The sequence below is a fragment of the Hyalella azteca genome, unplaced genomic scaffold (assembly GCF_000764305.2).
Source record: "Hyalella azteca isolate HAZT.00-mixed unplaced genomic scaffold, Hazt_2.0.2 contig9352, whole genome shotgun sequence".
Lineage (NCBI taxonomy): Eukaryota > Metazoa > Arthropoda > Malacostraca > Amphipoda > Hyalellidae > Hyalella > Hyalella azteca.
Genome location: NW_025939426.1, coordinates 187776 through 210420, shown reverse-complemented (window position 1 = coordinate 210420; position 22645 = coordinate 187776). Strand labels below are relative to the sequence as shown.

Genomic DNA, 22645 nt, shown 5'->3' with positions numbered 1-22645 from the left:
CTGCTATGGTTATCCAATAGGTTCACCAAAGCCTGAATTATTTTGCTTGAATATTTGCCGATAGTATTGAGAAACTGCAGCATCTACCAACAACTGTTCAGTCAAAATTGAGCCACGTTAATGGCGTTTCAATTATTACTGAAATTTATTTTATATTTTTTTACTGTAAAACAATAAAGACTACAGTTTAAACTGATCAATAGTGCATTATGTTCAATACTACTGAAACCAACAGGGCATTAGTAATATGGACATGAAATAATGTAAATAAAGAATATCAAAATAATATCAAGGCCTGGGCTTCCAAGCTGCGGTACATGCTGATTTTTTCGACCAATAAATCCATTAAATAAAGACTGTTTTGTAATATACAAATCAAATCTCTCAGGTGAAAATAAAACAATAGAATTGTAACTGTGCTTATGAGGACGGTGCATAAAAAAAGTGATAACAAATAAGTCTACGGACATTAGTAAGAATGTTTAAGTTACTTTTATGATTATTAATTGTTGAGCGCAACGTCGCAGGAAAGAAATCAACATTGCCAAGAGAGTAGGGCCATTTTCATATAAAGTACAATTTTGCTAAAAAACTATTTCAAATTTTGATAACTGACCTTGAGAGTGCCTGCGACCACCAGCAGGGACTTGATGGCCCTAAGGCCCCAGTCGTAATGGTCCTGGGAGGACAGAAGCTCCCGGCACAGCTTGTACAGAGTGATGAACTTGCGTGCCAGCAGCCGTGCCTCCAAGAAGCCCTCCGCCACCAGCATGATCTCGCAGATGAGCTCCAAGTCCGGCACCACCATCGCGCAGGGCCTGCGCACAGACAAATGGTCACGAAAAATTAATGGTATGCTTTATGAAGTTTTTGGTGTATACTATACTGTGCAAAATAGATAATATTTTGAATCCATTATGCCGTCAGGAGGACGATAGCAAAACTAGAATCTGGAATAGAAGAAAAAAGTAGTTCCTAGCTTTGTTTGTGGCACAAGTCTGAAATAACATGTTTTTTCATATCTAGATCATGTTCTTAACACGTTGGCCGCGATTGCTGATTTGGCCCGAATGCCGTACGGGCGATAGGTTCAAACTTGTATATCTTCAGTTACCCGGCAGATAGCAAGGAGAAAAGTTGTGTGCAGCTCTGCAGGGGTATGTTCTGTCATTGTTATTTAATTGCATCATTGAAATTTTAAATTTGAAAGAGTAATAAGATTTTAGAAAAATATGTATTTTTCATATGAATGTACCACATGTGTACACATCGCGATTCTGAGAAGTACAGCGTGTACATATATGGCGCACATCGCGGCCAACGTGTTAAAGTCATAACATCGCACATCTGCAAATTAATAGCTGTAGGAATGTTATATAACCGCTAATCACTGCTAACCAAGAATTTCATTAGCATCTATTCGTTCAAGTATAAAAGTCAGCCGAAAGACCTGAAAAGGGCTTTGAGATTCTCTGGCAGTTCCGTGCGCCCCGCGTAGCCTGGGTTCATGGTGACGAAGATACCGACGGTGGGCGTGAGGTGGATGTGTTCACCCATGAGGTCGAAGCTGCTCTTGTGGTGCCGGATCGCGTCCTGTGAATTATACAGAAACCTGCGTGACAAATCATCAGGGATATCACTTCAGTTAAATCAATGATATGCGAATTCTTCCCACGGAAAAAATGCCGTATGGATGATCATTCTTAAAAACACGAAACAAAGGCAAGTTATTTGCCCCTAAACATTTCTGTGCACATTTCCAAACCTGTGCGTTGTACAAATCGCTGGGATATCCTCAGTTGCAGTTCAAAAAAATTAACCGGGACTTAACTTAAAAGAACTGCTCTTCAAGATTAATTTTCTCGTTTACCTTTGAACATTTTCTCCTTAAACGCGAATTTTGAAGTTTCATGGAAAAATCACTCTTTGGCAGGTGACAGCCGGATATGTTAAAAAACCCTTGTGTGTTGTTGACGTTACCATTTGTAATTTTTAAAATACATACGCCTTTACTCAATCTTGAGCGGTTCCCTTTGTGCTATGCAGAGTGTGTGTTATGTATTGTATTTATATATTTAGGTGTTTAAAAAATTTTTCGTCAATATTTCGTTAACACAATATCGTTCGATATATAAGATCCCATATTCAGATTCTGTAAGCACTCGAATTGGGCAGTTTTCAGTTGTTATTATTATATAATATTATACTAAATGTTGTTATTGAAATAAAGATAGGCTGACCTGGACACATTTGAGCTGCACGGCGACGACCGAGAGCACCTCGACTGAGATCCTGTTGAACTCGTCAAAGCAGCCCCAGGCGCCCGTCTGAGCCAAACCCTTGTAGATGTTGCCGCAGGACTGAGGGTAACAACACGAAAATGACGAAGAGAAAAAAGTACAGCGTTAATGAACTATGCAACAATAAATTTTAAACACTAAGTAGAGAAAAGTTATTGCCAAGAAATAGAAAAAAAATTCAGAGAAAATTAAATGCCAAGTTAATTCGAACGAATCGATATCTTCAAGGCCAGATATAAGATAGGTTAGTTCAAATGGATAAATAACGTTTTATTATTTTTTGCCCAAAGCAAAATACAAGAACTTCGATCATTTTAAACACGATCAGGTCGATACAGACCTTGTAGTCCATTTGTTCGGAGCAGTTGAATACATAGACCATCATGCCCAGTGCCCTGCCGAGGTCTTTGGTGGTCTCGGTCTTGCCTGTGCCGGCTGGGCCAGTAGGAGCTCCCCCCAGCACCAGGTGAAGGGACTTGAAATGGATGAAACGGCTTAATAGAACCTTGATAATATTTATAGGATAAGGTAAGATCTCTGAGAAGATATCTGCGATAATATAAATCTTTATCTACTGCCTATTTACTAATCTGTCAAAAATAATACTAATCCATCTACATATAAACAAGTCTATCTTATCTAATAATGATCCATAGCTAAGAATAAATGTACATATCCGCTTCATCAACGATCTCATAATATTTATTCTATACTTATTGGTATTCTCAAACTGGTATTCTCATTCTATACTTATTGGTATAATGATCCATCTTTACGAATCAATTTACATATCAGCTTAATCTACTACCTCATAATATGTATTAATGTCACTTATTTGCTTAAATCCCAAGTTGACTAAAAATTTAAAAGCAAAGAATAGTCCGCAAAAATTCATATCTTTATAGAAAACGTTCATATCTTTTTCTATAAAGATATGAATTTTTGTGGACTATTCTTTGCTTTTAAATTTTTACTCATAATATGTATTCGATACATATTGGTATTTCCTTGGACTGAAAATAACCTGGGTGAGAGTGATGTAGCAGCGATCAGTGAGAGGCGTGATGACAAGTCGTGGTGTGTTGCCCAGGTATTCGTTGTCGTACTTGAACTGCGCGTCACAAATGTTCACGAAACACTCGCCCGCCTCGTCGTCCCACCTTTCTCGCAAACCAATAATTTTGGTTATTAATTTTTGAAACATTAATTTTATTTCTAGTCAATTTTGTTTTTGAAACATCAATTCAATTTTTTATCAATTTTGTGAATAGGCGCGAATAAAAAGAATGAAGTGATTATGATAAGGTAGGGCATGGCAAAACTAATTTTTGTGGTGTAAAGTAATCATCTTACGACCGTTTTGCACTTAATCGATAATGAAGATAATCTGCAATGAACTTCCGGAAGTATCAACTGAAAACGGATCATACAAGCTACAAGCTTCACTATCATCCATACTGGATCTATTGTATTCATATTTTAAATTAGTGCTAGCAGAAAGCAAAATATCAATTAAAATCAAGGGCGTATGAAGATATGAGATGAGTGATGCTTGAGAGAGAAGCAACTGCGAACCTCCCTCACCTATGGCGCAGCTGCGACTGCCATGCAAAAGCAGACGCCGTCTCTATCTTCTCCTTGACGAGGGTGCCCACTACATCCCTGGCATGCACGTCAATCGTGCAGATCGTCATGATCTTCTGACGCTCGCCTTTGGGAAGCTCTCCGACCAGCAGCGATATGAGACTGTTCAGCTGCTGAACCTGAGGCAGCCAAGTTACTTTTCAGCTGCTGAACCTGAGGCAACCAAGTTACTGTTCAGCTGCTGAACCTGAGGCAGCCAAGTTACTGTTCAGCTGCTGAACCTGAGGCAGCCAAGTTACTGTTTGCATAAAAAAAACTATGGGGAAAATGAAAAAAGTGATGGTATAGTTGATAGGTATGGTCTTTAGAAATCTAATGATATGTGTCTCGATATTGTCGGACGATATTTGTGGTAGGAGATGGATTTTCTATAGTACCACTTATTTGTCCGTTTTCTATGAATATCACACTTTCTATCAATTTTTTCGAAAAATTCATAGAAGTAAAATGTTATTATTTTTACATTTTACGTATGTACGTGGAGTTTCATGATGATCGGATAATAACTGTAGGAGTTATAGGCTACCTCGATTTAGGGTAGCAGGTCCCCTTAAAAAAGAAAAATGTACGACGAAATTCTTGGAACTCGTAAACCTGTCAACTGGTGGTATTTGTGAATTTTTGCGAGAATGTCTTGTCTGTAACGTATATTAAAAAATGTCCTTATCTAATATGAAATAAACTATATCGGAATGTATTTAGTGTTGAAAATTTTCTAATTTGTTTAGTTGAAATATTTGTATTCATTTTCTCCATCCCTATCGATGGATAGGGAACTGTAAATAGTGTTGTTGGCAGTGAACTTACGGGTGGAAACATCCATTTAAATTTGCTAAGGCAGGAATGCACATGATACAATCTCTTCCTAATTTCTGTTCTCAAGTTTAAGTGATCAGTCTTTGTTTTTCATTTCATTTATTTTCGTTGAAAGTGCATGTTCGTTCATTCTTGAATTAGAAGAGAGTTGACTCACAAGTCTCAAATTTGGGTTTTGCCTTTTTGCGGCGCTGCCATCTTAACATTTGAGCTTCGACTTCTAGCTTGAATAACGTCAATATTTATTCCGAACCATATGGGGAAACTTAGTTCTTTCTATTAATAAAATTACTGATTATTTTTGGAGGCCGCACTTCCTTAGACTTGAAGTATTTCCCTTTATATGACCTCTTAAATTGCCTCTTAAAATCACTGCTTTACCGCTTAGTAGCAAAATATTTTAAAGCGGCTTCGAGGCTGTAATATATATATACTGATATAATGCAACACACCTTTAGAATCGTCTAGTTTTATTTTCTATTCCTCATTTTTTTGATCGTCCGCTTTCTAACGCTTTTGGACGTGTCGTAGTTTTTGGATGAAATTCCAGAATAAAAATTCAGTCTGTTTATTGTTTCTGTATTAAAACTTGACATTGGCTTGTCAGCCAATAATCAATCTTTTTGATGTCATCCAGAAACGTATAGAATAAATATTACTAATGAACATATTTTATTGATACATCTATCTAACGAAGTCACTGCAATTAAACCTATTTACGGTCACCGAGGTGCGGCTTCTTTTACACAACCCAAATCAACTAACGTCTTAAAAATTAACGCACGAACTACAAGCACAAACTCAATTACCACAGCTATATTATTCCTACCTGAATTTGAACTATACTCCTAAAGTAAAGGACTAACCTGTTTCCTATAGTAGTCCCTGAGTGAAGTGTCATAGCCTTCCTCGAGTCTAGCAAAAGCTGCACTCACTTCTACCGTCCAATATATTTGCGTGCCTGTTAGTGCCACCTGTAAATATGAGTATATGACCAGCATTAGGGTAGAAACTTGGCTATCAGCTAAATATTTTTTACGAGCGCAAATAATCGGCATTTGTTGCGTAGGCTCCTTCTTTCACGTAAGCAGGTGCATTACGAGCAGGGCTTCCATAATTGACAGAGGGATGCTTCTGGTACAAGAACGAACTGAAGTAGAATTGCACTACTAAAAAATGCTATAAATTTGTCAAATAACACATCCATGAATACATAAAGTAGAAAATAATTCAATTTTGTAAAGCAAGTAACGATGTTTTAACAACAGACCTGCGCCGGGTACTGCATGGCCCAGTGCGGTCGCGGCTGCTCTTCATAGGAAGCCACGGCGTCACTGAGGCTCGAGCGCACCGTCTCCCGCATGGCCAGCAGCACGCGCTGCAGCCATTGCTCTACCTGTCAGAGCAAGCGTCTGTGAAAACTTAGAGGCGTTTAAACTTTCCTGAACTTGCTATCTGTCATAGTGAACTTTAGGTAGAAATTGTTCATTAAAATTTAGAGGCGTTCAAACTTTCCCTCTGGCATAGGGAACTTTAGGTAGAAATTGTCCAAGTGTAAACATTCAGGAGCTACATTCACTGTTCTACCTGCTACAGCGAGCGTAAATTTTTATGCACAAGTGGATGGTATTGGCGGCCACTCCAGCCCTCAAACAATACTCGCCTATGTTTACCGAGCTATTGGCTTTGTGTAGAGACGATACTGACCACGGTAGGTCTCAGTAACCCTTAAACAAGCCAGTAGCATGAAATTTGGTCGCAGTTAGTATTTGAGAGTTTTACTGACCGGCACTACTCTCTCCGTGTACGGCAACACTGAGATAAAAATTAAAAGAGTCTAAAATTTCCTGAGCTACAGCTATAACTGCACCAGGCAGAGCAAGCGTTAGTTAAAAATTAATTGAATTAACTAATTAACCGAAGCTAACGCCCAGCAGCATTGGGTTCGGTTAAAAGTTTAGCGCATCAAAACTTCAATACATTTGATCTATACTGCTCTAAGTGCAGGCGTTAATTTAATTAATATATGTTAAGTGACTCCAAACTCTCTGTCAATGCTACCACTTCTTCCCCTGGAGACGCCAGCCTTGATTAAAATCTAATAAATGTATACTTAATTTTACTGCTGCAACATTTCCACAGAGTAATGTGAACGTTTGTTAAATGACGCAGTAGAAGACTAGGCTTGATTTTCGAAATATTGCTAGAAAAAAGGATGCTTTTGGAGCTCATACAATAAATGAAGAAATTGGAGATGAAAGTCGAAACCAGAAATATGTCGGGTCGTTTTCACTGCATATGCTTACATGTTTCTATCAAGTGCCCTGCGGTTTAAATGATGTTCCTATGAATAAATTTCATTCAATAATTGTGTATGATGAAACTTATTTCTCGCATCTTTTGACCCCACAAAGACTCACTGGACCGGCGCACGACGCAGGCTGCTTGAAAGTTACTCTTTCTCCGTCTTTAGCGACCATGACGAGGGCGTCTTTGTTCTCCACTGGGTCTTTGTTCTTGAATTCCAAACTTGCGATGCTATCAAACAACTTCGTCAGGTGCCTGTGCAATATTCCGAAGGTTTTATTTACGTAACTGCCAAAAAAATTCTCGAGCAATTAAACTAAAACTTATTGACCAATTCTTGGGACAAATATTCGGACAGATCTAAGTCAACTCGAACATGGAAATCGTGATCAAGATTAATTACAAGAGCTTTACATAAAAATCAGTGACTGTAACAACATGGGACGTATTTCGTAATAATTAAATGTAACCCCCGTGCGATCGAAAAACTTGATGCAACTGGAAGGTCTTTACCTGGCGACTTTAAGAGGCAGGTTTCCGTTGGACAGAATATCGAGAAGGTCTGCTGTAGATACGAAATAGAACCTGGGGAAGGCCAGTCGTTTAGTCTCAAGGTACTCGGCCAGAGTCTTCTCGCAGACCGTGAGCTGCTTTTGCAGCTGCTCGAGGCTCTTGAAGAGACCGGGGCGGTTGGTTGATTCCAGGACGTTTGGTCTCGCCACCATTTCGGTCATCAAAGACTGGGGAACGAAGGAACTAAGTGAAGCTGGATAATGATGACCAATTTTTGTGATTCCGTGAATTTTGTGTTATTAGGTTTAATTAGGTGCTCATCACCACAATAGGGGCACTCATTGAAACTTAAGTTCTAATAATTATTATATATAGGCATTAGGTAAAAGCTTAGTCAGAATTTAAATGAGCCTAAATACAAATTCAACTACGCAGTTTTTACGCATTCTTTTCGAACAAGCAGCAGGGTCAACTGTTCAAACATTTAAATGGTTCGGCCTTTCATTATTTAGCTTGAACATAGACAAGAGCGTTCGCCTTTTATGAAAGAAAATGTTTCACATCAGAGACTGTGAAATGTTTCACCGGAATGTTATGCTAGCATTTGCTTACCACAGTTGTATAATTGTGAACTTTAATTTATCTCACGAATGCCAATTAAGCCAGCAAGAAATAAAAATTTGAAGTTACGAAAAATAGACAGATGAGCAGCATACGAAAGGAAGACACTCTTACAAGAAGCGCCGGTCGTGCGCAAGAGAGATAATGAATCAAATAAGAGAAGAGATTTAAAAAGAGAGATAAAGAAACAAAAAATAGAAGAGAAATAAAAAGAGAGATATAGAAAGAAAAAAAAAGAAGAGAGGTAAGAAGTGAGATGAAGAAACAAAAAAAGAGAAGAGAGGTAAAAATCGAGATAAAGAAACAAAAAAGAGAAGATAGGTAGAAGAGAGATATAGAAACAAAAATGAGGAGAGAGGTAATAAGAGAGATAAAGAAACAAAAAAGAGAAGAGAGACAAAAAAAAGAAATGAAGAAACAAGAAAGAGAAGAGAGGTAAAAAGATATAAAGAAAGTAAAAAACAACCTGCCTTAACCCCACAATTGAGACCAGCACGCTCACATGATCGTAATACCCTAAACGACTTCTTCTCGACAAAGGCAAGCTTCAGAAGACCACATGAGGGGAGTTATTCGAAAAATTTAGAAACATTAAAGGAAGAAATGTACCTTAAAATCAGCGTCAATTTGATCGAATCTAGCGGAGTCTTCGGGTAGCTGCTCGCGGATGTCATCAGATCCGATGAAAATAGACTCCAGATGACTCCATGTACGTTGTACTTCAAACCTTCAACAATTGAGTACCGCGTAATCAGAAGATTATGTAAAATGCAATATAAAATACAATATAAAATAAGGCTGTTGAATACAACATTACCGAGGTTATCTCCCTAACTAACGATAATATATGACGTTGAAAATATGAAACTGCATCTGCAATTGCACCAAGTAGACTCCAACTTCCAAGGCTCCGAGTAGACAAATAGAAAGATATTTAGAAGAAAGATTTTTATTTAATCTACTTTATTTTTTATAGAAGGGTTTTTTATTGTAGCAAATTAATATTTTTATAAGTGATAGCGTACCATATGTTGATGACCTGATCGGAAGTCAACAGCTTCTTCTGCCAGCCTGACACCGCCTCCAGGAAATGCTCAACGTACTTAGAAGTCAACAAGTTTTGAAGTTGAACCTGACCACAAGTCATGTACTGTTTTTCATTCAAATAAATAAACAATAAATTACCGAACATAGCAAGAACATTCAATCCGACATGAAAACCGTTGTCATTGATAAAGAATTTGCATGTAACATTCAAGTCATGAAAATGCCATCTAGTAGTATACTTCCTTAAACCTGTAATGCTCATTCAGTTGCGACGTTGACAAATTATATGGCAAATTTAAAGACAATCACCTTCGTAAAAAGCTGGTACAATCTGTTCCTTTGCAATATTATACTCAATAACTTATCGTCCTAATAACAGTCCTAATATTGGGACTTTGAAATTTCTTCTTTACGTTCACAACTTTTTTATAATTTCGATGCATAAAATCAATTTCCCGTTATCTAAAGTAAGAACCAGCTGTGCACCACCTGGTTCTCCTCGAGAGTCTCAATCATATAGTCTCTATCATTTCAATATAGAGTCTCTATGATTTCATTATATAAATATATTTCCTGTTACATAAAATAAAACCCAACAGTGCACCACCTGGTTTTCCTCGAGCGTCTCTATCATCTCCTCAGTGGTTCGCACCAGCGCGATGCCCGTGCGGGGATGGCGGTCGCTTTCAAACTCCAACGCTGCCCACGTCACTTCCAGCTCCTAACCCGCACAGATCGAGTTACTAATACATCACTTATTCAATGTTAGGTCATAAATATTTCACAAATTACATATTAGGTCATTCATGTTTACAAGTTACATATTAGATCATACATATTACACAAATTCCATATTAAGTCATATACATATTCCAAGTATTCCATATAAGGTCATACATATTTCACACCTTCTATGCTAGTCATACTTCGCACATTCCATATAAGGTTATATGTACATATTCCATAAATTCGATATTACATCATTCATACTCCACATATGTCACATTGGGTCATCCGCGCTTGTAACCTAATTACAGCTCACATTTTCCTAACAACTTAAGGTAGCACTAATAAAATAATGAAGTAATACAAACCAGTTCAATTCGGAATCGTGAAACGTCAGGCATACATATCATGTCGGCATAGAAGTAACAACAATCATGAAAGCAATTAAACATGCAATCCAAATTCAAATAAAACTCTAACACCAAAAGACAAATACAAACCAAATGCATTAATGATTGTAATTACTTTAATGGTCTTCTCCATGGACATTTCTTTGACTGCCTTGTCGACGATGTTCTTGACCTCGTCTTCGTAGGCATGCAACTGCAGGTTCAGCAGGTCCGCGAGGGTTGTCTCGGGCGAGTTCACTACGATCGTCTGTAGCAAATACATCAATAATAAACAATGTGAGCTCGAATCGTTGCACTATATTTGCTTACTGTTGTGTTACCCACGGGTCAACTGCTCCTGCAAATAATTTTAATCAATAATTTACCTTTAAATTATATTATATTGAATCTGGGGAGCCCGTGTGAGATGTCTGCGAACGGAGACATATTCAAGATGCAAATTAGTAATATAATAGTTAAAATTATACAAAATCACTTCATAATGTTAATTTTTTATTGTAATTCTACCTGCGCAAAATTTGAATTCAAATTTAAATTTCCATAGAATTTCAACGAATTATGAATATCCTAATAAAAAAGTGTGAAGCTATAGAAAAATGTTTCAAGGTAAGTCATTTTCATGAATAGTTTGATTTATCTGTGCAAGAAAAGCGTTTTCTTACAAAAAACGCGTTTTCTTACACTTGCAATTTGCCGCCTTTATTTAAGCTGGTGCTCCTGCAAACGTCTTGAAGCTTCGTAAAAGGAAAATAGAATCATCCTATACTCTTTTGTATCGGACTGAGTGAGTAAATGATTTCATTGACTTAAAAACGGAATTCTTTAACAATAACACAATATAAAGGGGTTGAACTGAATTAGGGAAAACCTCAAAAATCCACAAAATATAATTAGTCTTTTTGCGACAACTACAGCCTCAATCCATCGAGGTATGGATTCGTACAAATTATGTGTAGTTTACAAAGGAATTTAAAACATTGTTAATTTAAAACTGTCTCCAGCTCTTTCAAAGAAAATGACGGCAGGAAACAACTTCTGACTTAAATCTCTAAAATTAACTATAAATGCTAGATAGTAATTAGCTTTAGTGCTGAATTATCAGCAACAATAAATAACGAAAGATTGAAATGTGTCAGGCTTTTATTGTACGTAACATGTTTAAATATTATGTATTGCGTTCCCCTTATTTTGTCCAACCCCTGTATAACATTATAATATATAATAACACAATATAATGAAGAATATCATACTTTAGAAGGCCCCGCGTGTGCAGAAGAGCAGATGATCATGAGCTGGTCCCAGTGTCGTGCCCTGAGGGCAGGGTTCTGCAGTTCAGCCACAGCTCTCAGCGAGGTAAGCATGTTCTTCACTGCGCTGTCCAGGTGCATGTACACATCCCAGCTGCGCATCTCCTTGTCCAGAGCTGCTCATGTTCATCATGATCGCCAAAATGTGTGATAAATTCGTGTAAGTTTCATGAAGTTAAATGTGCGATAAATTCATGTATTTTTCGTGAAGTTTACATAAATGGTGGGGGCAGATAGCATTTTTAGTTATAACATCTAATCTTGATGAGGGATGGTATAGTCTAACTCTACTGAAGAACGAGGCCAGCATTATTTTTGTCATATTTAAATTATTTATAACATTAAGAAATAATAACATATAAAATGAATAAAAGCATTGCACAATATGATAAAGGCAGTTATTCGATCGACAAAAAGCCTAGCATAAAAATTAAGACAGATGAAATTTCTGGGAATAATTTCTGTGTTTTGAATTGCCGAAAGTCAAGGCACACCGACTCTTGTGTGAGAAAAATTATATTCTGACCGTGTTGGGTTTAACTTATAAGTGAGAAAGCTATGAAAATTGTGCACTATGACAAATTTTTTATATTGTCTAATGAGACGTGCCGTAGTCAGGATTCATGGCGACGTCAAGGGTCGCAATGTAAATGTTGTTTTACGCGACACGTTGCAATCCGGGTCATATGCAACCATATTTCATACGTAAAATAAAATTTTAACGCCTGTATTTGCCAATTATTATTTTACCTTGAGGCCTATTTAATTATGAACGCTTCCGGAGCATTGGCAGAGACTTATCTTTAGTTTATTTTATCAGGCATGGATCGTGTGCACTAAGGAAAATTATATCTTTTTCCACTCTCATAAATCCTTACATTTCTGGAGCCGCCCGCCCAATATTATAACCATAATGGAGACGACTGCATTACTAATAATCGCATGCAACTGCGAGGAAAGCTACTACATTTACCGTTACATTCATTTAAGCCACAGTATTTAGCGTTGTGTGAATGGTGTTAGCGATCAGCGGCCGAATATTCAAAACTCGCTTACGTGCACTCAGCGGGCTGACCAATCATTGAGTAGCTGACGGAGTTATGAACTCCTAACTAATTTTGATAGTACGGCCAAAGATCTTCAAACTTTTAAACTTCGAAAATCTGAACATTTCAACTACTCATGGCTATCATTTAGAAATACACGTCCTTATTATAAATACTATTTAAAAAGTCTTCCTTAAGCTGGTAAGGAATATCGTGCGCTTACCTCGTAAGTCTTTGGCAAATTTTTTGCACTCGATGTCCATTGCTTCGACGTCGATATCTCGCCAAGGAGTTTTCTTCCAGTGGTTGACCGATGAGTTAACCGAGAAGACGTGATCCCAAACTTGCTGTTGAATAGATAATCTTCAAATAAAACAAGGAATTTTAGCTACATATTTTTCAATTACAAATAATTTCAAATTTTAGGCACGTTTCATTTCGAGCACTTGCCACAGGAATTGAAGTGGGACTGAAAACCGGTTACGTTAATCATCTGGACTGAACCTGAACGTGCCACATTCATGCTCTAGGAATCAATAATTGATGTGAACGTTCATTCATATATGGTTATGCAACGCCTGAGTCAGAGATCTAGTCAACTGCAAAAAAAACTTGCCGATATCACTAAACATCTTTAAAATGATGAATATGCCTAATTTCTAACATATGATTTTATTATTTCTTTAGTAAATACGCCTGCCAGATAATTACAGACCTGCGGGGTGACTAGCGATTAAGGTCACCAAGATTGAAGCAGCAAGTTGGGAGTTCTAAACCAGCAACTTGTGAGAATTTTGATCAAAATCAGCAATCAGACAGTAAAAAATAGCCTAATAAAAGGACTCTAGCACTTTATATCACTATATAATGAATATTTTGCAGCCAACCTTCAGCATTTTCAGCTCCCTCCTGCAAGCTTTGATCATTTTGAAGTCAGGAAGTTGCACTTCGAAAAGCTGCGCTGACAAATGCAACTTCTTGGCGTCCGCCTCGAGCCGCTGTAGCCTGGCGTTCACCCGCTCCAGGCGCCAGTAAGGCAAATCGCACTCGTACCTGCATGCAACAATATTCAAGAGAATATTTTAGCTTTCACTTGATTAATTTAATCTTTAAGTTAATTCGTTAAAATTGTTTCAGAAGAACTCTCCAGTGATATCTGAAACTTAATATTGAAATTAATGGTTTCATCCTATAAACGCTACGACTGGGGTTTCCATTTACAAATTTTTTTGTCCCGTTCGTGGTATTAACTTAACGGCCGAAGGAGTAATTAGGGGGTAACTAGGAGTGGAAGGAGTGAGTAACTTACCGGAAGAAGGAGTAGTTAGGGGGTTAACTAGGAGTGGAAAGAGTGGGTAACTCACCGGAAAAAGGAGTAGTTAGGTGGGTAAGTAGTAGTGGAATGAGTGGGTAACTCACCGGAAGAAAGAGTAGCTTCTAAACTTTTGCCTGTAGGCAAGCTGCTGGCTGTCAAAACGCACGATTCTTTTCTTGATGCCGTCAACCTCGATGGCCTTCACTGGTGCCAGCTGCTGCCTCACCAAATCGCACTGCTTCTTCAGAGTCTCCCACCTTTCCGGCAATTCCTGAACAACCACAAGAACGTGGAACTAGAAACCTAAATTTATCATTAGCAATATAATAACTACCATCATTAGTCATGTCAATTATCTTTAACACCAAGAGTCAAATCAAGCTAGAATCCAAAATGCCTGGTTCATTTCAAAATAGCTAACCAAAATCAAAATTCATAGAGCATTAATTCGTGACCAGCTGTTTCTACCTGAAGAAGTAGACGTATCGTCTCGGGCAAGTAAACTACGGTACATCTACCTGAAGAAGTAAAGAAGTAGATGTATCGTCTCGGGTAAGTAAACTACGTCTACCTGAAGAAGTAGATGTATAGTCTCGGGCAGGTCCTGATTGTAGTTACTGATGAGGGCGATGGTGGCGGCAAGCGGGCCGAAGAGAGCGTCCGTCCTATGGAGCCTGTCCCTGACATGCCCCAAATGAGCCATCACGGCCACAAGAGCGTCGTAGTCTCCTTCTGACACCTCAGCACTTATGCCCTTTGCCGTCACGCTCAGGAACTCGTCCATCTCCGTCACGCTGATAGTATAATTAGTACTAATAATATTAATTCATTAATACTAATATTAACGATTTAATAATTAATTAATAGTATTAATACAGTCATTGATATTAATATATCAATATAATTTTTTAGTTAATTTCGTAAAGCTGCCAAAATTTGTTTAAATGGAATTGCGTACTTGCGACTCATTTTTAGGCTTCCGTCACTCAAATTCGACGAAAAGAAAACTTCACGACATTTCTGGTCCAAGTATGCATGTACGTATTTAAACAAATATTTTTCAATGTATGTATTTTGTGAAATCTTGAAACCTATAAAATTCTGAGAAAATGTAACACGCGATTGGGGATTTGACAGGTTCTAATGAGGTTTATTTCTAACTAAAATTTCAGAGTATGGTAAAATTCATAGTTAGGGTGTTAGCAACACGCATTCGATTCAGCGTTCAAAGTTTCCACGTTGGTTAACATGTGTGTGTCAACAATATCTCATAAAATGATCCTAAAACATTAATTCGTCTCAAAATGCTCATAAAATGTAATATCATAAAATGTTCCTATGTTTAATTAATTGATTATAACTTTCATCTAAGCAGCATCGTCACTGACCTGTCCCTAACTTTGTTGACGAGGTACTGCTTGAAGACCTCCGCCCACTGCTTGATGGTAGACAGCAGGGAGTGTTTGAAGGGGCTTGTGTCCAGAAGACACCAGTAGTCGAACACCACACGTGATGCCATGCCCTCCATTTCGCTGTATAAATTCTCGTACGAGTCGATCTTTGAAGAATAGTGGAGAAAATGCATTTTAGAAAGTCTATTTTCAACACTGGCGAAATTCGACGATCTGCATTTCACTGGATGAATAATGAATGTCCATAAATATGGATGTGGTTTTAAATTTATGTGTATTTGTCAAGATTTGATTTTTCGCGGAGATTTGTCTTACTAATTAGCAAATATATTTCATCTGCAAAGTGATTGACCTTTGTACAGTGACGAGACCTCTCGGTCCCAGGCCTTTATGCACGAATAGAACTAGCGACGCTTTATGTATCCTTACACAGAAGGTTAAGTTGAACACGCCTTGAATGTGTTGATGTGCATGCAAAAGATCCCGCGCACACACAAACTGGCTGCTCCTTATCCTATTTCATTTTTTGCAGTCAAGTAACGGCTTGTTCCCATATGTTTTCGCTAGGAATAAAAAAATAATTCGTTAGCTCATAATCTGAAACTGACTAACCCTCGTAATTATCACCTTGGTTTTGAATTGAGGTAGCGAAGGCTCTGCCCCGTTTTCACCCTCCCTAAGGAACCGGTCGAGAGCTTCAGACTTGTTCTCCCGCCAGAGGGGCGCGTGAGGTGCGAACTGCTCCTTGTGGGCGTCGAGCTGCACCGCCACGGACTCGAACCTCCTCAGCAGCGCCTCCTGCAGTTGTTGCAGGTCTTCGTCGCGTTCCAGTTCAGGCTGAGGGTGAAAGTCATTTGGAAGTCAGTACAAGAAAAGTCATACACCCCGTTTCCCATTGTTCAGGACTTCCCCATCCGTCCCATATTGACTTCCCAGGACTTCCCAATTGTTTCGAGCCAATATACTTAAACAGATACTATAGAAGTTGAAAATACTTATCTGAATGTGCTCTGTTGAAATAAGTTTGAAAGTTTGTATTTCAACATTTGGAGCCATTTTCCGACAGCGCACACGTTTTGCTTAGTCCGATTGTTAGGCAACGTCAAAATATCTTGAGTCAGCAAATTTGAAGAACAGTATTGATAACCACCAGGGTGTAGAAAGCAGCATTTAATATATATACATTTCCTGAAACTGAAAATGCAACTTATCTAATCATATGAGACAAAGTTTAGTCTAGCTTTGTTGTCTAATGCTGTTTATTGCCGTTTTATAGAGATTAGTCGATTTACAAACTGTTGAAACGTGTTAAATAAATAAAATAAATTTGTTTTAGGGGTGTAGCTGCTAGTATGAAAGACAAAATTTGTAATATCCAATGAAGTACGATGGGTGTCTGAAGATCCTCTCCATGCACGAAGGTGGCCAGGAATACCTTCTCATGTACGTGGAGTGCCAACAACGCCTCACCTAGATCGAGAGGTGTCCACAATGCCTCACCAATCATGAAAGGCGTACAGAATGTCTCCCCATCACGAAAGGCGAATAGAATGTCTTAACAATAACGAAATGCGTACAGAAAGTTTCAACTAGTGCGAGAGATGTCCAGAAGGTCTTACCAAGTCCTAAAGTTATCCAGAGGATCTCACCAAGTCCTAAAGTTGTCCAGAAGGACTTACCAAATCCTAAAGTTATCCAGAGGATCTCACCAAGTCCTAAAGTTGTCCAGAAGGACTCACCAAATCCTAAAGTTATCCAGAGGATCTCACCAGATACGAAGGGTGACCAGGAGCAAGTCTAGGGATGAAGGTGGTGACATGCAGCAGATCTGAGATCAGCGACATGATGAGCCCTCGTAACTGCTGAGCGCTCGGCCGCAGCGTCAGCAACTTCCCTTCCAGCAGCAGCCGCACCTCCAGGAGCGGCAACTGCGTGGCGCGCGGCTCACAGTTCGCCAGCAGGTAGGTCAGACTAGGCGGGGTAAGTGTAAGATGGGAATTGATAGCTGCAATCCGAAAATAAATAGATTCATTCTTTTTTCTATATCAGTAACGTCGTCACTACAGAACGAGAAGCGTCAGTCAAGACCGAGAACCGCCAACTATAGGTTCTTCGACTCGTTCCTCTTCGAGTCGTGAGCGTAGATAAATGTATTAAACTCGCACTTCTATCTGTAATCCCATAAACTGTAAGCTGTCTTACTATAAATAAGTACTCTGTTGTTGTTTACTCTGTGCCTCATTTATCCTCTGATCACAAACTAAACCCGAACTAACCTCAGGTCTTTCATACAATAATTATATATATAAGAGTTGCACCAGAAAAGCAACCTCTTACACAAGGTATTTCAGTTCGCCAACAGGAAGGTCAGATTAGGCAGGGTAAGATATTTTCAGTACAGATCTTCATGCATGTGATGAATTCTACATCATAAAGTATCAGTGAAAAATCAATTGGGAATGATGACAATACGACTGCATTAGAGTTCGCTTGTTGTATTACTTAAGACGAGCGTTGCATTCATAAAATGATCATGTGAAAAATGTTCATTATAGGAGGAAAGTCATCTAGAGTTGATAAGGTTCGTGGAGCCCGTGGATGAACATTTACTGGTAGAAACTTAGATAACATGCAAATCTTAGAGAATTTTAGAAGATTTCTGACAAGTAAACTAGAGTCCTGATAGAGAAATTCCTCACGGGTGAATAAACAAACAGAAATGAGATATTCCGGCAACATCATTAATCATGATGTACAACCACATCTGCATTTAAGTGCACGTAAAGCGTAAAAAGCGAAAAATAATTTTTATCATGAAAATGAAATCCGCCGTCAGACCAACTATCAGCTTTCGTCTTTTCAGAAACAACTGACAAATAAGGTTGCAATAATTTAGCCAAATTCAATATAAGGAAACAGGTTATTGTCAGTAAATTTCGAAAGTACAACGTAACAATTTATACTGCAAACATCGCTAAAATGGTAAAAACCTGCAATGCACAGCATCCCCCAAGCCTCTCTCGATGCGGTGGTCGATGTTGAGCAGGTATCTGTCCCAGTGATCTGAAGACGACTCGTCAACCCCTAGAAGGGCTCGGTTGTCGTCAAGCAGCTTTTGCAGCTTGAGACCATCACCCTTCATACGAATGTTCCTGTAAGATTCACACTAGCAATGGATAAATAAACAACTGAGAGCTCATGAACTTCAGAATCATAACCATGATCTTTAGGTTTAAAATGCGTTCGGTGCAGAGACGTGTCCAAAAGTTTCATCCAAATGCATAAAGAATCATTGTGCTTAGAATCATTCCACCGCGCCCGGCGCCCAGTATCTTGGAATATGCTAATTTAGCAAGCCTACAGGCAATTCTTCATGTTTACAACCTACCTCAAATACCAAACAATCATTCAACACTTTTTTTCGTGTCACAGAAGAATAGTTTTCATGTTTAGCGTCAATTATCTCAGCTTTTCTCAAAAGGTTAATCTGGATTACAAGTAAATTTCGAAATGTGTAATTTCGAAGAGGGCTAGTATTAAAGTGTTGCTGGAAGCTCAATTTTAGTATGAATTTATAATCGATTGGAAAGTGCCACGAAAATTCACACTATTTTCATAACGAACGTTTTGGAGTCACGCTCAATCATTAGTTCTAAAATTCTAGTTCCAAAGAACAATCAATCCACAAGATTGAAATTTGTAAGAGATGTTAAAACCTGGATTGACGAATGAAATACAAGGCAACAAGCAGAAAACATGCTATATTTTCAATTTCAAGAGGAAATAAACTGATGGCAGCATCCAAACCAGGCTTTAGTTTAAATATACTACGGCCCAAAAATGCAGCGGAAATTTAAAACACTGGAAGTGGACGCTAAAAGTCACTAACGCATACAGGGACGTTGCTCGTCTTAGCATTAATACTTACACTAGAGAGATACGGCGGAATATGTTGGGTTCGATAACGCCTCCCATTACGCTCCTCCAGCCTAGCTTAAAAGCTGCGTGACATCATACCGACGTACGATGATGCGCATCATGCACAACTGTATTTATGTACTAGAAATGATCGCATACCCACAAGAGGAAGCATATTTATACCCGATAAAACAACCGATTTTGAATTATTCACCAACAAAGCATGGTGATCACCGAGAGTTTTCAAGAACAAAACTTTTAATTTTTCTGGCATAGCCCCGGATACAATGCCAGAGTCATTGCGTAGAAATGAATGATAAACAATGCTCCTATAATTGTCTTGCGCCGAAACCAACTACAATATATCTCTCTGACATTTATTGCTCATTTTGGGCAACACCAGGTGTGACGGAATATCTATTTTACAGTAATATGATTCCAGGACTTCTGTTTTTGATAACCAAAGTAAAAGTTAACGTGAGAGGGATTCTTGAATATTAGAAAGCTGTCGTCGTCTCAGTTTTAAATTTCGGCTGAAATCGGTGATAGGTACAATTGGCCAGCCGCCTAGCTTTGTGAAATCGAGTGAAAATATTTGCTAACGCTCTATCGACGGAGACACCAATGCCAAATCATCAATTTCATTTGAATCATCCAACGAGTGCATTTACCATTCTTAAACAACAAGCAACTACCCTGCAAAGGTCATTCTTACACAACAAGCAACTACACTGGTCGTTTTTACACGAGAAGCAACTGCATATGTCAGTTCTAAACATCAAGCTACTGAAAACCATCCTAGCAAATCAAACAAGTGCATATGTCCGTACTATCCGCACTACACATCAAGCTACTGCATATACCGTTCTTACGCGTCAAGCAACTGCATATTCCATTCATAGAGAATTAGCAACTGAATACGTCATTTTAACATACCAGGCAATTGCACACACCGTCTTCACACGTCAACTAACTGCATTTGCCATTAAAACAAATCAAGCAATTGCATATGCCATTCTTACTCATCAAGTAACTGCATACGGCATTCTTACACATCAGGCAACTGCATACGGCGTTCTTACACGGCGCTGAGCTGATCGTTCTTTTCCTCCAGAGACAGCAAACCGTCCCGCGTGCCGCCCCTCCTCTGGAAGACGGGTTCCTCCACCCAGGCGCCCAAGATGGCGTCCATGAGTTTCAAGTTGTCCTGACTGGCGCTCACTTGCTGCTCCAGTTCACTCACGTGTCCCCGCAGCATCTCCAGGAACGGCAATGTATCTGTGTAATTCAATAAAAATATAACTCAGTACTCACTGTAGTGAGTGAAAGAGAGCGTATTTTCTCGTCGACGATAACGTGAAGTCACGGACGGACAGACGGACATTACGAGCACAATAAGGCATTTTTTCCATAAATGAGAAAATGCACTAAAAAATCAGCTGCTTTCGAACGTGTGGCGAACCGCGACATGATTCTGTCCGTAAAATATGTAACTAAAATGATGCTACGAACTAAATTGTATGATATAAAAATTGCGTAGTTCTTTGGTAAATTTCAAAGCAGCAAAATTTTCATGTTTCAGCTCATGATGAAATTTAACTCACACAAACTGTGAAATGCTGCATAACATTTACGTTTCTCGTGATGGAGCTAAATGCAAAAAAGCAGTTTTAAACCCTTATTCAGTGAAGGAATCTCGAAGCAGTGATGGCATTTAATATATCCGTAAGTAGAAGGTTATGCGTTTGATGAAACTTTACAAATATTTCAAATCTAATAAATTGCTGTAACAATATTTGTATTAGTCAACACCTTTATAATTCTTTACCTCATTGAGTAATGACAAAATATTCCACGTACTCTGACGCTCACCTTCACCGTCCCACAGAACTTCAGTTTCCGCCTTCGTCACGAGCTCGTCGATGACGCTGAGCCTTTTGCGGATGAGCTGTCGCTCCACGTCCGTGGTTTGGCTGCAGATTTGGTTGTACCTAAAGGGTTGGGGTAAAAGAATGGCTTGAACTTCAAGAACGTTTGAGATAAAGACAACGGAAGGAAAAAATATAAAAAAGAGAAACACTTAAAGAGTATTTTAGTAATTAACTTTCATTGTATATGAGGTGATTAAGTGAAACAAAAACATACGCGAAAAGTGTAACTCCTCCAATTAATATATTACTGTATCAAAAATAAATCATATATAAAAGGAACAATGAGAACAAAACAAATAAGTAGAAGTGAGTACCTATAAATGTTTTCGACAAATTTTTAGTCCAAATTAAACTAAAGTAAAATTTATTAAACTGAAGTAAATTAAGTCTAAGTCTAAGCTCATCTAAAGTCTAAGCTCATTAAGTCTCAATTCTAAGCTCATGGTAGAAACAAAGCTACGTGCAATATATTTCTTTTCAAGAAAGGCACATTTTCACGAATACATTTCAACGCAAAGCAACTACGTCATGTACTTCTAATAATAACTTACCGTCTTCCCTTGAAAAAAAAATGTTTTTTCTAACTTATTGACGGTGAAATTTCTAACTGGATATAAATTAAACAGTATTTCTTGAACATTTTAATACGTTCAGTTTAGTGCGAATATATTCAATTTTTTAATAAATTTAAAACAATATTACAAAACCAAGCCTTTTTCCTCCACTGCTGGCTGGCGCGGAAAAACTGTGCGTGGATCCCATTAAAAATCCCAAAAAGATCCCAAGATCCCATTAAAGTTAAAGATTTCCCTCGCTTCTGAAGCAATTACACACTTCAATAATTGCACTTTCGCTTTTTCGTCAACGTTTCAAAATAAGATGAAACTCTAATAAAATATGTTATCGGAATGTTTCTCACCGCACCATGATTAGTTTCAGAATAAGAAATTCTCTACGTATTTAAAGGTGATAGTGATGCTAAAGACAATAACAATGGCAATGGTAAAGACAATTTATTGGTAACGTTAACGGAAAAGACAATTGTATTGGTAATGGTAACGGTAAAGACAATTGCACTGGTAATGGTAACGGTAAAGGCAATTGTATTGGTAATGTTAACGGAAAAGGCAATTGTATTGGTAATGGTAACGGTAAAGGCAATTGTATTGGTGATGGTAACGGTAAAGACAATTGTATTGGTAATGGTAATGGAAAAGACAATTGTATTGGTAATGGTAACGGCAAAGACAATTATATTGGTAATGGTAACGGGAAAGACAATTGTTTTGGTAATGGTAATGGAAAAGACAATTGTATTGGTAATGGTAACGG

At 38.2% G+C, this 22645-nt stretch overlaps 1 protein-coding gene across 1 annotated transcript in view; it reads right to left on the bottom strand.

Annotated features, from left to right (window-relative positions):
• Window positions 1–22645, bottom strand: part of LOC108676290 (dynein beta chain, ciliary-like) — a 90112-nt gene that overhangs the window by 53711 nt on the left and 13756 nt on the right. The window contains exons 19-44 of the mRNA XM_047881981.1: window positions 21865–21872; window positions 21255–21461; window positions 20465–20660; window positions 18455–18616; window positions 17234–17435; window positions 16092–16301; window positions 15441–15610; window positions 14624–14846; window positions 14157–14323; window positions 13625–13790; window positions 12961–13084; window positions 11635–11807; window positions 10500–10631; window positions 9856–9969; window positions 9227–9333; window positions 8811–8928; window positions 7581–7807; window positions 7181–7322; window positions 6031–6156; window positions 5627–5734; window positions 3885–4063; window positions 3325–3460; window positions 2641–2775; window positions 2241–2360; window positions 1451–1593; window positions 617–818 (exon numbers count right to left, since the gene is read on the bottom strand). Coding sequence (XP_047737937.1) covers window positions 617–818; window positions 1451–1593; window positions 2241–2360; window positions 2641–2775; window positions 3325–3460; window positions 3885–4063; window positions 5627–5734; window positions 6031–6156; window positions 7181–7322; window positions 7581–7807; window positions 8811–8928; window positions 9227–9333; window positions 9856–9969; window positions 10500–10631; window positions 11635–11807; window positions 12961–13084; window positions 13625–13790; window positions 14157–14323; window positions 14624–14846; window positions 15441–15610; window positions 16092–16301; window positions 17234–17435; window positions 18455–18616; window positions 20465–20660; window positions 21255–21461; window positions 21865–21872 — 3997 coding nt within the window. The remainder of the gene's footprint in view (window positions 1–616; window positions 819–1450; window positions 1594–2240; window positions 2361–2640; window positions 2776–3324; window positions 3461–3884; window positions 4064–5626; window positions 5735–6030; window positions 6157–7180; window positions 7323–7580; window positions 7808–8810; window positions 8929–9226; window positions 9334–9855; window positions 9970–10499; window positions 10632–11634; window positions 11808–12960; window positions 13085–13624; window positions 13791–14156; window positions 14324–14623; window positions 14847–15440; window positions 15611–16091; window positions 16302–17233; window positions 17436–18454; window positions 18617–20464; window positions 20661–21254; window positions 21462–21864; window positions 21873–22645) is intronic.